Source organism: Sorex araneus, chromosome 1, assembly GCF_027595985.1.
Source record: "Sorex araneus isolate mSorAra2 chromosome 1, mSorAra2.pri, whole genome shotgun sequence".
Classification (NCBI taxonomy): Eukaryota; Metazoa; Chordata; class Mammalia; order Eulipotyphla; family Soricidae; genus Sorex; species Sorex araneus.
In genome coordinates, this window is record NC_073302.1 from 403537986 (window position 1) to 403553033 (window position 15048).

At 39.1% G+C, this 15048-nt stretch overlaps 1 protein-coding gene across 3 annotated transcripts in view; it reads right to left on the reverse strand.

Moving 5' to 3' along the window:
• Window positions 1-15048, reverse strand: part of ORC5 (origin recognition complex subunit 5) — a 70075-nt gene that overhangs the window by 15974 nt on the left and 39053 nt on the right. For all 3 annotated transcript variants that reach the window (XM_055137197.1, XM_055137204.1, XM_004602122.2), the window contains one exon: window positions 91-203. In XM_055137197.1, coding sequence (XP_054993172.1) covers window positions 91-203 — 113 coding nt within the window. The remainder of the gene's footprint in view (window positions 1-90; window positions 204-15048) is intronic.

Genomic DNA, 15048 nt, shown 5'->3' on the forward strand with positions numbered 1-15048 from the left:
CAACATTATATTAGGAAGAACATTAAACTGCGCAGAGTATCATGTATATAATTCAAAGCACTTTTACATTAATGGTTACTGTATACATACCTAGCAATAGCTCTGATGAAGTCTAGAGATACTGTGCATTTGTATTTTGGTCCATCAAGTTGATCATCATGGCCAACCAGAGTTAATAGCTGAAGGGTCACTAGAGAAGTAATCTGAAAATTAAACATTTTTATGGGAATAAGATTTAGTAAGATTATATAGAATGTCCATTTTCTAAAACATTTCATATTTCTAAAACGATATCTGACCAAATTTGGAAAAATTTGATTATTTAGAAGTTTGTAATCATAAATGTGGACTGTTTAAAGTTCAAGCTAATCAAGCTAACAAAAAGTTTTGTTAACTCCACTAGAGAACTTTTTTCCATTAATGACCAATATGTTACTACTATCCATTAAAAACACAAACGAAGTAAGCTTCTCATAAGCATTTTATAGACTTTCTTCTCTATTTTTGGTTTTGAGCCACAGCTGGCAGTGCTCAGGGCCTACCCCTAACTCTGTGCTCAGGAATCACTCCTGGTGGGCTGTGGGGACCACATGGAATGCCAAGGACCAAACCAGGCAGCCAAGTGCAAGGCATATGACCTACCCACTGCACTATCACTCCAGCCTCCAAGGATTTTATGGACCTTTAAATCTAAATACTTCAGTATCTTCAAAGTTATACTTTCTCACAAAGTTAAAGTGCAGATTTTTTTTCAGAGTTGGGTAAATGTTGAGAAGACAGAGGAAATACAATCTTCAGATCTGGATTTAGCCTTGTTTTAAAATTGATCACCAATCAACAAAATCACATCTGAAAGCATATTTAAAGTGGTAATAGATAACTAATCAGAAAAAAGTAAAGCCCACTGTATGCATCCTGTTTTACAAAAATCAACATACAACAGGAGAATATGGGAACGATAAAAGTCAAAGAATAGAATGAGAAGACATAGCAAATGGTAGCTAAAAAAAAATGATGACGTTAAAAGTTCACTTCAATAATGACCAAGTGCAAGTAAGCCTTGTGAGAAATCTATGTGAGAGATTGGGTAGCCAAGTAATAATGAGGCCGCTCAAAGAGAGGAAATATAGGCTGGAAGTCAAGATAAATTCATCCTTATTTCAGAAACAAGAAGGAATCAGGATAAAAAAGTAATCTGAAATTTTAATGAACAGGAGAGGAAGATATATAGAAATGTGTTAACAAAGTCTCCATGAAAAAACACATTCATTAACAAATTCTTTTTCTGTTTCTAAAGGTATTAATTTGCTAATGTAGCTGAATACTCATCATTCAAAACTCACATTAAATTTTCCCTTATTACTGAAGGCAGGTTTCTTTAGAAGATGTTTTTTTAAAATATAAAATAAAATATCTTTTATATGCTACTGGCATTACCTTATAATGTTTCTTATAATTTCTCTGTCTTCGATTCAAATACATATTTAACTCAATTCTTCAGTCCAAATTGTATGCTAATTTACTTTTGTGCACATTTTTTAAAGAGAAACATGTCTGTTGTTAACCTACTTAAATTGGAATATCTTTAGATATCTTATATTTTTATTAATTTTATTAACTTAGTATTCAACTCCAAAAGCAAAAAATTTGACAAAAAACTGATGAAATCATTTTCAGCTCTACTAGAATTCCATGGAAAAATTATGAATAGCAAACTGTGCAAAGAGGGCAGCTATCACTACAAAATACAGCAGTCAAAGGGAATTTCCAAAATACCAATAATTTTAGTGGGGCTATCTGATTTAATAACAATACATTTTAAAAATCTAAGCAAAAATAAAGCAATTATAATATGATCTTTCACATTAAAAATTACTAATCCTAGAAATCTTGTAATGTTTACCATTGCCATATGAGTAACAAATACATGATTTTAAAAATCACATAAAAGCAATAAACAAATGTGCCACCAATTTAAAAGTACTTTGGTTAATTTACTAAAATATTCTAAGAGCAAAGTTGACAAAATCAAACACAAAGATAAACTTACAGGGATGTTTTTAATCTTAAATATATTAATATGACCAAATGAAAACACCTGCAAAATTTTAGAAACTTTTGGAAAATTATTTCTATACCTTCCTAAGAAGACCTCTCTTTACCCAATAATGAGAAGACTCTCATTACCCAATAATTAAAGTTATCTAATTTCTATTTCCCACTTCATATCCATGAAACTTTTGAGACTTGCTTCAGGAACTGTATAAGATAAATGAGATCTTTTAAAATATTGATATACTTCTTGCCCCACTTTAAATGTTCATGACAATGTGATGAAGTTGTATCTCCAGGCTGTCATTAATCCACTATAACTTTGGTGTATCTGTGGGAACATTACAGCATTCTCTAGACAGTGAAGGTACTAAGAACCAGATTCATAATGGTATCTCAGTTTACATGCATGTGCATAAGGAAAAGATGAGACTTGAGTTTTTGTTGTTGTTTTTTCTTTTTGGGTCACACCTGGCAATGCACAGGGGTTACTCCTGGCTCATGCACTCAGGAATTACTCCTGGCGGTGCTCGAGGGACCATATGGGATGCTGGGAATCGAACCCAGGTCGGCTGCGTGCAAGGCAAAATGCCCTATCTGCTGTGCTATTGCTCCAGACCCCGTTGTTTTTTTTTTTTCTTTTTGAGTCATACCCAGCAATGCACAGGGGTCACTCCTGGCTCTGCACTCAGGAATTACTCTTGGCAGTGCTGGGAGGCCATATGGAATGCTGGGAATCGAACCCGGGTGAGCTGCTTGCAAGGCAAATGCCCTACCCGCTATGCCATCACTCCAGCCCCCTCCTGTTGTTTTTTAACTCACTGCAGCAATTGACAATTCAGAAACAAACTCAACAATCAAAGAAATAGACAAGAGTCATACCTGCTAAGGTTGCTGTTTAAGATTTAATCTTCTGGAAAAAGGGCTCTCTAATAATAGAAAAATACATTCTTGTATATTCTGAAACAATTTTTAGCACTAATTTATAGGAAGCATCACGTGTAATCGAACTTTGAAATATCCTGAAAAATATTTCATGAATAACTATTAAAAGATGCGATACATAGATACAGAGAGGTTAGAAAAAAGAAATCATGAGGAGGTGGGGGAGAAAATCCAAGAGGATTTCTGCTTCATACAGGATGGCACAGACTCATATTTAGAGCTTTTCCTGTTAAGTGCAAACATAAACCTGGGAACTATCTTCCAAGGATACCCATAGGAGGCCTCTAAGAGGGCAAAAGAGGAAGAAGGTATTGGGGCTAAAGTCATAGTACAGCACGCAGAACACTTGCCTTACACATAGCTGACGCCAGTTCAATCCCTGGCACCCCATTTGATCCCTGAGCTTGCCAGGAGGGACCCCTGAGCACAGAACACTGCTGGTGGTGGCCCAAATCCACTCCACAAAAAAGAAAGAGGAAGGCGCACACACTGCCAGGGAAGCCTGACAGACAATAGAGAGGAGGCCCTATTTTTTTTAACTCCCCATCCAACAACACAAGCAGATGCAGGCCCAGCGTCCCCCACACCCCAACTCAGGACATAAAGCTGCCAAGTAGACATTTTTTCTTCCCTAACTAAATTGAAATCCTGCCAAAAACATTTGCCAATTATGAATTCTTTACTATCTAGTAAACTATCCTTTCTGAATGAGGTAGAAAGACATTTTTCACTCAAGGGAAAAAATAAAAGACTTTGAAACTAGCCTAAAGTTATGCTTCCATTGTTTGTTTTTGGGCCACACCAAATACAGTGAGGGAGATCAGGGATCAAACCAAGCTCATCTGCATGCAAGACCAGTGCCTTACCTGCTGTACTAGTTCTCTGACTCAGAAAGACTTCTTGTATCTTTATGGATTAAAGCTCATTTACAAAAAATATTAATGGCCATCAATAATACAAAATATAGAACAACGGAGTAAATTAAAAGTTATGATAAACATTTAAAAATTTTAAGGAGAGCTTTCCTAGTGGAATACTTTTCCAGAAATGTCATTTTAATTACCTAAGTACATTTTGAGTTTTATGGGGAAATTATTATTCACCCTCTTAGTTTAAGCTATGAGGTTTTTGTTGCCACTGACTCCTAGATTTGTGGGGTGGATGGCCTCCCAAGCAGCACTAGTTAATCTTTCCTCTGAGCTTTACCATGTTCTTTGTTCTCATTCACGTCGACTCTGAGCCCTGATGATGTCTTAACAATAGGAGTTCATGTACCACAGTGAGGATTTTTTCCCCCTTAATCTGAGAGGCAGTCACTAACAAGCTTCAGCTGGAACTGCTTGATGTTAAAACAGTGTGAACCTGTTCCTGGGCTAATAAACTATGTTCTTTCTGCCAACAAAAGAAAATCAATTTACAACTGTAATTAATTTTTAACATGATCATTATTTTTATAATTCCACAGATTGGTGTGAATGTCAACTGATTTGTGAAATGCCTCTTAACTGCCTGTCCTGGAGAAGCACCAGAATATGAAACATATTAAATTGCTTAAATAAAGGAACTTAACATGTGATATGTCAGTGTACGAGGTCCACACAACCCAACAAGGCCTCCATTTGATCTGAAGTCAGGCTATGGAATGGCTAACAATATACCAAGAGAGTTTAACTGACAGTTTACACATACAAGGTGGAAGTGATGAAAATATCAATGGAAGATATAAGCGAATAATCTCTGCCAGCTTTGAGTCATCATTATAAAGACCAGGGAGATAGTACAGTGGGTAGGATGTTTGCCTTACAAGTGGTTGTCACAGGTTTGATTCCTATCACCTCTTTTGGTCGCCCGAACTCTGCCAAGGATGATCCTTGAACACAGAACTCAGAGTAAGTCCTGAGCACAGCTGGCTGTGACCCCAAAACCAAAACAAAAAAATAAAAACAAAGTTAAATCGTTACAACAACAAAAGGTTTTTTTGTTTTTGTTTTTGTTAAGTTTTCGGAACTATACCTGGCAATGCTCAGGTGTTACTCCTGGCTGTGTACTCAGGAATTTCTTCTAATGGTCTTCTGGGGACCATACGGGATGCTGGGGATAAAACCCGGGTTGGCCACTGCAAGGCAAGTGCCCTACCTGCTGTACTATCTCTCTGGCCCACTACAAGCTTTAATGGCAGAGAATCGATTGCTTGTCTTCAAATATGTTCAGATAAAAAGTGGTAAGCATGTTTATAAAGAGAGCAACTAAAGGCAGCAGCTGTAATCTCCGGAACTTTTTAGCATACCAAAGAAACGAAAAGAGCACACAGGAAAATGGGAGTAATCACTCAGGGGTGTGTCCTGTGCTCAGGGCACCGTATGAGACACAGAATGAAGATAGAAGTACACAGAGTGAAGACTGAGGGTGGGGGATATGACCTGAGAGGCACAGCACATGCCTAGCTTGTGGGAGGACCTGAGCTCAGTCCCCAGCATCACTTGGCCCTCAAGCGGAGCACTGCCAGGTGTGACCCTGGTGGTCCCCTTAGCATTGCTGAGCTGAAGGAACACTTGGCAGGGCTTGAGCACCAAATGATTAGGCCCACACTACAGGGCCAAGCACCACTGAGAATCTCCCCTAGAACTGCTGGGTGTGACCCCAACAAGAGGCGACACGAGGGCAACAAACATAGACAACACTAATGGCATAATATGAGTGCTATGCTTGATGGTATGTGTAAGCATAGCTACCTGATTATAGACAAAGAAATGGCTGAAAGAGTGAGAGGAAGGATGTAGATTCATTTCAAAAAAAATTGCTTAGGGATGGGAAATTCACCTGGCTGTGCTCAGGGCTTATGCTTAATTCTGTGACCAGGTATCACTCCTGATAGGCCCAAAACAAAAGAATTGAAACTAAAATAAATGACAAAATTCAAAAGTTACCTGTGTTCATATACCACCAGAAGCAAGAGGAGTAGCTAAGAAAGTTCTGGGTACACCTAGTCAAGTTTCTTCCTTATTTCTAACAATAACAGCATAATTGCTTAAGAACTAACATTTTCTTCAAATATATTTTTATGTAAATATTTTAGCACACATTTCCACACTATAGTTTTCACAATCATAACTTGTTCTTATTAAAACTCTCTCTTGTTAAAACTCATGAAGTTCTATAAGACATGTGTTTGCCTACACAGTCATGTATTAAACACTACAGCACTGTCGTCCCATTGTTCATCGATTTGCTCAAGTGGGCACCAGTAATGTTTCCATTGTGAGACTTGTTGCTACTGTTTTTGGCATATCGAATATGCCACAGGTAGCTTATCAGGCTCTGCCATACAGGCAGGATACTTTTGGTAGTTTGCTGGGCTCTCTGAGAACGGGAAAATCAAACCCAGGTCGGCGGCGTGCAAGGCAAACATCCTACCCATTGTGCTGGACTGGAGCGATAGCAGGACTGGCGTCATGTATTAAGAATATAGACTTTCTTAGACATGTAGAAGCACATATCCATGTACACTGATCGTGTGTGTTTTGAGAAAAAAATGCCAAGTGAGAGTTTATTAGTGTATACTAAATATAATTCTCAAGAAATGCTAATAAAGTATATTTGGCATATTTACTGGAAGCAATACTCCCTTTCAGAAAAGTAATTATATTGCCACAAAAATTAAGTATCAATGTATCACTTTATTGAATGGTTAGGGGCAGAATTAATACAAATGTTTTATTCTTCCAGCAGTCAACCTTGTTATTTACATGTGACCCTTAAGCAATGACTTCCATTTCTATATAGTTCAGTAAAAATTCCTACTGCTGGGCTGATAAATTCACAAAGACAAAGTGAATGCTCTGGGAAAAAATATTTAACACCAGATTTATGAAAAACAAAAGAGCAGGCACCAACATTTTTTAACATATGAAAATAAGAAACAAACAACCTTTTACCCCTGGGCAATACAGTAAAATATACTGTGCCTTTAATTATCTTTGGTGATGATTAATATTGGTATTCCTCACAACAACTGTGCAGCTAGTAAAAAAAAAAAAAATCACAGATCAAATTTACTTTTTTGGATCATAAAGCATCCCCAAAGAGTTTTTAAAACAGCTGAAATAGGCACCTACTGCAGAGTGGACGGGTGGCAGAATAGTAATACACCCGCACTGGGGGTAAGAGGAGATTTGAGAATCTAATTTACTGCACCAGTGGAGACTGGGCATTATGGTGGCGAGGCTCTCAGCTGCTGAAGGAGGGCCCAGGAGGCCCTGTCACACAGCACCCCGCTGACCTATTCAACAGGGATGGCTGCTGTAAGTAAGGCTCCTTTACCATCTCCAGGGCCGAAGGCCTCACAATCTCAGTTGTGCTTAAATAATACGCAGTAGAATTATCAGAAAATATTAGCATTCAAACTATTTCCTGGAATTCACAAAATTTACCTTAATAGCATCAGGTATTTTAGTTGGCTACTGGAATCACTATAATATTGGAATAAGCCAAATGAAGCATAGAGAAATTACAAAAGAATACTTTTTTACATACTCAGACATCCTAATATCCAGAGATTTGTTTCTAGGAAAAATGTCCCTTTTGTTCCCTAACTTTAACATTAAAGATACACCTATTCAAATCACTTTTCATTAATATCTTATAGTTATGTTTTTAGGATGTTATACTTCATATTAACATAGTTCAAATTCTTTCCTAACCCATACATGCCCAGATAGTCTTTCATCAACTATGATTTCTGGTAGTATGTGACTAACATGTGATAAACGTAATTACTTTCTGTAGGAAAACAAACAACATTACAAAATACAGGAGCTATTTTTTTAGGTACAGAGACTTCATGAGTCTATTAATTTGGTTAAAGTGCTTTTCATTAAAAATAAAAGTTGTCTGAAATATATATGGACAAAAACTACCATTTTAATCATAAAATGTTATATATAAAGCACTCGACTTTTTAATTTGTGGATCAAGCTAACAATTTACTACTTATCTGCCCAAGACTTGTTTTAAGTCTTAATGAAGAATGTCTGAAATTTATCAATAAATGTAACTGTCATCCCCATCCCCTTGCTCATCAATTTGCTCTAGTAGGCACCAGTAATGTCTCCATCCTGAGACTTGTTGTTACCGTTTTTGGCATATTGAATATGCCACAGGTAGCTTGCCAGGCTTTGCCATGCAAGCAGGATACTCTTGGTAGCTTAACGGGCTCTTAGAGAGGGACAGAGGAATCAAACTTGGGTTGGCCACATGCAAGGCAAAGGCCCTACCAGCTGGCTATCACTCCAGCCCAATAAACATAACTAACTCTAATTAAATCATTTGTGATTAAATTTAATTGAATATTAACATAACTGGGTGTCAAAATAATTTAGACACAGCGGTTATTAAATCAATATGCTGTACAATATTAAGTCCAAGACAAGTCAGAAAAAATCATTTAATAGAAAAAGTTATTTTACTTGTAAGAAAGAACTTACATACCTTGGTTATAAAATATCAAATACTGAAATAAAATCAGTATATTAAACATGCTTTTATTTATTCACTGTAAGTACTTAAAAATGTTTTCCCTTTAAATATTAAAACATTTCCTTCAGATCTGACTCCAGTGAATGCACATACACATTCATCATAATTCTTTGTATCAAGATTCAATGAAAGCAAGTAAGAGAATAAGACTGCATAAAGATCTTGAGGACAGATATTTTTATCAAGTATACTATGCCTCATGCCTCAAAATATTTTTAATGTGTACCAAGGATTTTATTCAACACAGCAATTAGTGAGAATACTAGTAACAGTCAAATTGGTTCCAAAAAATTATATATAGTTCATCAGGAAAACCAAAAGTTACTAAAATAAGATTGCTTAGTTTAGATATAAAATCAGTCATTACTTTTAGGGCAATAAAGCCAAAACATTATGACTTTCTTTTGGCAGGGTTGAGGCCCATACCCGGCAGTACTCAGGGCTTATTCCTGGTTCTGCACTTGGGGATCACCCCTAGCAGCCTCCAGGGACGAAATTGGGTGCCGAATGCTGGTCAGTCGAGTGCAAGGCAAACACCCTATCCATTGTTAACCTTGGCCCCTCCCAGGTAACTTCTAATTTAATATACAACTTCAGACATGAGTTCTCATCAAATGCTAAGTACTAAAATCAGGTACATTTTTCCTAGAGAATTTAAATCTTTGTTAAACAATGTTTCAGTAATATGGAAAGGACAATGTATATTCTCTTCTGGCTTATGTTTGTGAAAATAAGTTCTTAGCATTCAAGTTGCAGAGGTGTAAAATACAAGATAAGGGTGGAAATGTAGGATCAGAACATTACTAATGAAAATCTCACATTTTCATGCATGTTCAGTGCATCATTGTCTTGTTGGCAATAGAAAAGGTATCTGAAAGTCAGTTAAAAATTCAGTACTAGGGGCTGGAGCGATAGCACAACGGGTAGGGCGTTTTGCCTTGCACGAGGCCGATCTGGGTTCGATTCCCAGCATCCCATATGGTCCCCTGAGCACCGCCAGGGGTAATTCCTGAGTGCAGAGCCAGAAGGGACCCTTGTGTATTGCCAGGTGTGACCCAAAAAGCAAAAATAAGAAAAAAAAAATTCAATACTATTTTTTTACTGGATTTTTGTTTGCCTTGGGGGCCTACAGGGTGGAACTTTGGGTCCGTGCAATACCTGGAAGCAAACCTGGGCACCACGTGCAAAGCATACTCTCCAAAACTTGGAGTCATCTTCATGGTCCCTTGTCTATCCCTTGTCCCTTGTTTTTCCCCAATTTGGGGGGTGACATCTTGCAACGATCAGGGATTGCTCCTTAGTGTCTTACCTGCTGTACTATCTCTCCAAACCCTTGTCTGAGTTGTTAATCTCACTGTTTCAAATGCTCGCTTCATTTCCAGCTCACTCACCGAAGCTAGCCCTGCACTCCACTTCTCAGCCTGATTTGTAATCACATCTTCTTTTGATTTAGATATAACTCAGGAGAGAGCACGGAATGATACCCCATAGCCAGGCCTCCAGACCCCAAGCCAGGCTGTTTTATTTGGGGGCAACTCTGAGGGGGGCAGGTGAGGCCCCTCCCCGCCCCAAGGGAGCCAGCGCCGGCAGCCGAAAACCTCCGGAACTCAACTGCTGCCATGCTTTGAGCCTACATGAGCGAATCTACTGGACCACACTCAGCGACATCTCATACTTCACACCAGTGATATTTCCAGAGTAGCATACCATATTTGATGTGGGCTAGAGAAAAAGGCAACCAATCATAAGGGGGAATATATTCATATAGATATATACATATATAAGCATGCAAGGCTCAACCTTTAACAAGACGTTACTAATCTCTCATAGAAGGGCTTAATGGCTCCTTGGTGAAATATAACAATCTTTGCACACTTTCCTCTAAGAAACCTTTTTTGCATCATTTTTAGTGAATTATACATAACAAGCAATATAAAATAAATTATTTCGGTTCTGCTTTGGGGGTAGGGGTTGGGGTTTGGGATGGAAACATATAAAATATAGTGGTGGGAAGGTGTAATGGTGGTGGGATTGGTATTTCCTGAGCTTATGTCTTTGCAGGGGAAAAAAGCAAACAAACTTATATTTGTCCAAAGCCCCATGAGCCACCAGAAGTGAAAGTCTGGCATCCTGCCCTTTGTTCCCTTTTCCCTGGCTGTTTGTGAAAGGCACAGTTGAGGGTTTTTCAAGCTATTTTGAGACGGGTCAGAGAGTGAAGGGGGTAAGGTGTTTGCCCTGCACATGGCTGACTCTGGCTTGACCCTTGGCACTGCACTGCTCCCTGAGTACTGTCAGGAGTGATCCCTGAGCACAAAGCCAGTAAGCTGTGAGCACTATTGGATGTGGCCTCCAAACAAAATATATGAATCTGAAAATCCTTTTACATCCAAGCCCCTCCTCAAATACTGCTCCTTTCGCAGCATCGCACCCCTGAAAAAAGCTGTGTGTGTGTGTGTGGGGGAAGCATTTGTCACAGAATTATCAGATTGAAAAAAAATGTAGAGTTCACCTGAATAAAAAACCAAAACCAAACACAAGACAATGTTACAATAGAAGGTTTCAAAGTACTAAATCATCAGACTTCTTTCAAGAAGTAGTAGTCTTGAAAAGTCTTACAACTTTCCTTGTAAGTGAAAAAAAGCAGACTATTGTATTTTTTTATTTTGGTTGTTGGAGCCAAACTCATTGTGACTTATTCCTAGCTCCGTGTTCAGGGGTCACTCCTAGCAGGGCTTGGGTGATCATATGGGGTGCCAGAGACTGAATCCAGGACAGCCATGAGCAAGGCAAAGTGTCCTACCCTCTGTACTATCTCTCCGGCCCCGAAGGCAGAATATTTTAAATGACTTTTAAAAATTCACATCCCCTATAAAAATCTCTTCTCCTCAAAAACATTTATTTATAAGCAAAAGATTAGGAGGATTTTCTCCTATTTACATCTTCCTAACTCATGCATAACTAAATATGAAACCAGTCAGAAATTAGGTATCACTGGGGAAAAAACACTGCAGCTTGCGTAAAATGGCACACAGAAATACTTGTTAAGGAACTCCGCTCCTGGGGTTGAGGAGATAGCTCAGGGGCGCATCCCCTGCATGTGCAAAAACCCAAGGTCGACCTCGGCACCAGACGGAGCCCAAGCACCACCAGGTACGGCCCTCGTGGCTCCCAGCACCACTGGCCTAAGGCACTGCCTTGCCACACCTGGCACTGACCTGTCTGGCACGGCTGGCTAAGGATGGCCAGGGGAGGCCTCACTGTCCACTGACTACTGAAAAAAACAAACAAAACCCAACCAGCTTTCCTCTCCTATCTCCAGCTGTTCTTTTAATATTAATTCAGAGAGCACTGTTTTTTTTTGTATGAAGGAACTGATGAAGGAACTGATTCTCAGAGTTGAAGAACTAAAATTCCTTGCGCTCGTATTTTTGTAACTTTACTACAGAAGTACATTACTATCTCAAGCGATTTTTTTGAATATTGAACACTATGCTTTAACAATCTGACATATGTGAGAAGAAGTTATTTTTAAAATGTAACTGGCAAATAAGTATATAGGAGTCATACATTACTATAAAATAAATCCTTTGAGCTGGGGTGGGGAGAGGGGAGTGGATTGGAGAGGGGTGGGGTGAGAGCCACGCCCAGAGGTGCTGGGGGGGCTATTCCTGGTTCTGTGTTCAGGAGTGACCCCTGGTGGTGCTGGAGGGATAATTCTATGTTGCTGGGGATCAAACCTTTAAACAGCTGCATGTAGATCAAGCAGAAAACAATACATTATCTATCATCTCATATAGATATTCTGTAGCCAATAAAAAACAATTTACTTCAGGTAGAAGGTACTCATAAAACATAATTCTCACTGCATGCCTTGCATGTCTGAGGCTGAGTTCTCCAGCATACAAAAACAATTTCTAACATTTTAACGTACATATTCATAAAAGTATATGAATATGTACATGCATCCACATTCATCACTAAATTTCAACTTAATTTTTATTCAAATAAACTGGTATTTTTACTATCTCTAAATAATAAATGATAAGTAGATGCCGGTTTCCTAGCTCACTGAAAGTGAAAATGCAGTGATACTGCCATCTAGTGTTCAGATCAAATCATTGTCATTGTCACTGTCATCTAGTTCATTGATTTATTCGAGTGGGTGCCAGTAAGGTGTTCATTTATCCCAGCCCTGAGATTTTAGCAGCCTCTCCTTACTTGTCTTTCCCAACGATTGGAGGCTCTTTCAGGGTCAGGGGGATGAGACCTGTTATTGTTACTTTTTTGGCATATCGAATATGCCATGGGGAGCTTGCCAGGCTCTGCCGTTCATATATCAAATAAGTATGTTTAATACGAATGTGGTGTTTTATGATTTGCACTTAAAAAATTAGGTGTGCAGGACAGAAAAACAGCCATTCAAAAGAATGTTTGAAAACTATTATTCATCGCAGCAATCAGTATAGTAGCTATGATTTGGAATCAATCTAGATGTAAAACAACATACAAGTGGGTCATAAAGATGTGGTATGTATACACAACAAAATACTACACGGCTGTAAGGAATGCTGAAATCATGTAATTCATGGCAACATGGATGGAACTGGAAGATATCATGTTAAATGAAGCCAGAAGAGGAAGGATTAAGTATAGGATCATGTCATTTATAGGTGGTATTTAGAATAAATACCTGGAAGAAGGAATGCAGTATTTTAAAGTGGGGATGCCCAGATAACCTTAGTCTCAGTGTATAGGGAGGAGAAGGAAAGAAAGAGAAGTGGGGGAAGACAGATGAGAAGCAATGGAGGCCAGGTCGGGGGATTAAAGTACAAAGTACAAAGGTGGCGTTAAGGAATAAAAGAGCCAAATATCCAAACCACGGAGTCAACAACACTGAAACCAAGAGACCCAAACTTTTAACAACTGAAGTTAGAAAGATGTCTGCAAAGGACAGTCTGGAACGTGTGTGTATGTGTGTGTGTGTGTGTGTGTGTGTGTGTGTGTGTGTATGTGTGTGTGTGTGTGTGTGTGTGTGTGTGTGTTGGTGGGGGGGCGGGGAGAGAAGATACAGGGGAGGGAAGGGATATAGGAGGGAACCTGGGAACACTGGCCAAGGGAAACTGACACTAGTGGTGGGATCAGTGCTGCAATATTGTATGTGTAAAACTCAGCTGTGAAAACCTTCGTAAATCATGGTGCTTTAATTTAAAAAAACATATGTGTGCAGGAACAGAGAGATAATACAAAGGTCCTTGTATGTAGCCAATCTGAGTTTGATCCTCGGCACCCCATATGGTACCCCTATCCCCGCCAGGAGTGATCCTTGAGCACAGAGCAAGGAGTAAGTCCTGAGCATCACAAGGTGTGGCCTAACGCTGCTCAGCCCCCATTCCACCTTCCAAAATACTCGGCTTGAGAGGCTAGAAAGATAGCTCAAGGGACTGAAGCACACGAACCTTGCATCTGCAGGAAGCCCAGGTCTGATTACCAGCACCACAGGATTCTTTGAGCAGAGCTGGGAGCAGCCCCAAGCAACGCAGGGTGCGACCCAATCCTCTCACCTCTAAAATTGGTAATGCATAGTTATAAGACAATTTACCATTCCTAGGCATAAGAGTGTAGTTCATACACATAACTGAAAGAAAAACAAAAACGGGGGGGGAAGACAAGGGAGAAATGACCTAGGGGGAGAGGGGCCACAACCCAGGGTGCTCAGGGCTCACTCCTGGCTCTGCACTCAAGGGTCACTCCTAGTGGGGCGTGAGGAACCTTATGAGGTGCCTGGTAGGTCTTGTGCAAGGCAAAAGCCTTTCTCACTATACTTTTTGTCCCAGAAATAACCTTTTTGATGCAATTTCTGCCATATTTTATACTTTACATTACACATTATTTTCTTATACTATGGGCTGGAGTGATAGCACAGGGTTGGCATTCTCTTTTCATGCGGCCGACCCGAGTTTGATTCCTCCGCCCCTCTCAGAGAGCCCGGCAAGCTACCAAGAGTATCAAGCCTGCTCGGCAGAGCCTGGCAAGCTACCCGTGCGTATTGGATATGCCAAAAACAGTAACAATAAGTCTCTCAATGAGAGACGTTACTGGCACCCGCTCAAACAAATCTATGAGCAATGGGATGACAGTGACAGTGATAACAACTACAGAAACATAAAGGTCAGCTCATTGGAATGAATTAGTATCTATTCATCAGCACATCTCACCCAAATTCTTTGTACCCCAAATGAGAAATGATTTGCCATCAAATGCAAAAAAAATTCAGTTTGGGCAATGTTTAAATATGCACAATTTATCATTTTGATTATGTATCATGAGAAGAAATGAAGAATATAAAGATTGTTTTCCAGGTTGTTTTGGCTGGAAAGAATATTAGAAACATGAAGTTAAAAATAAACTATTAAAAACTAAAGATATTGGAGGGGTAAATTTGTTTAATTACAACATTATAGGCATTGCTGAAAGCAGTTTGTCTATAATAAAGGTCTCAAAGTAACCAGTAACTAC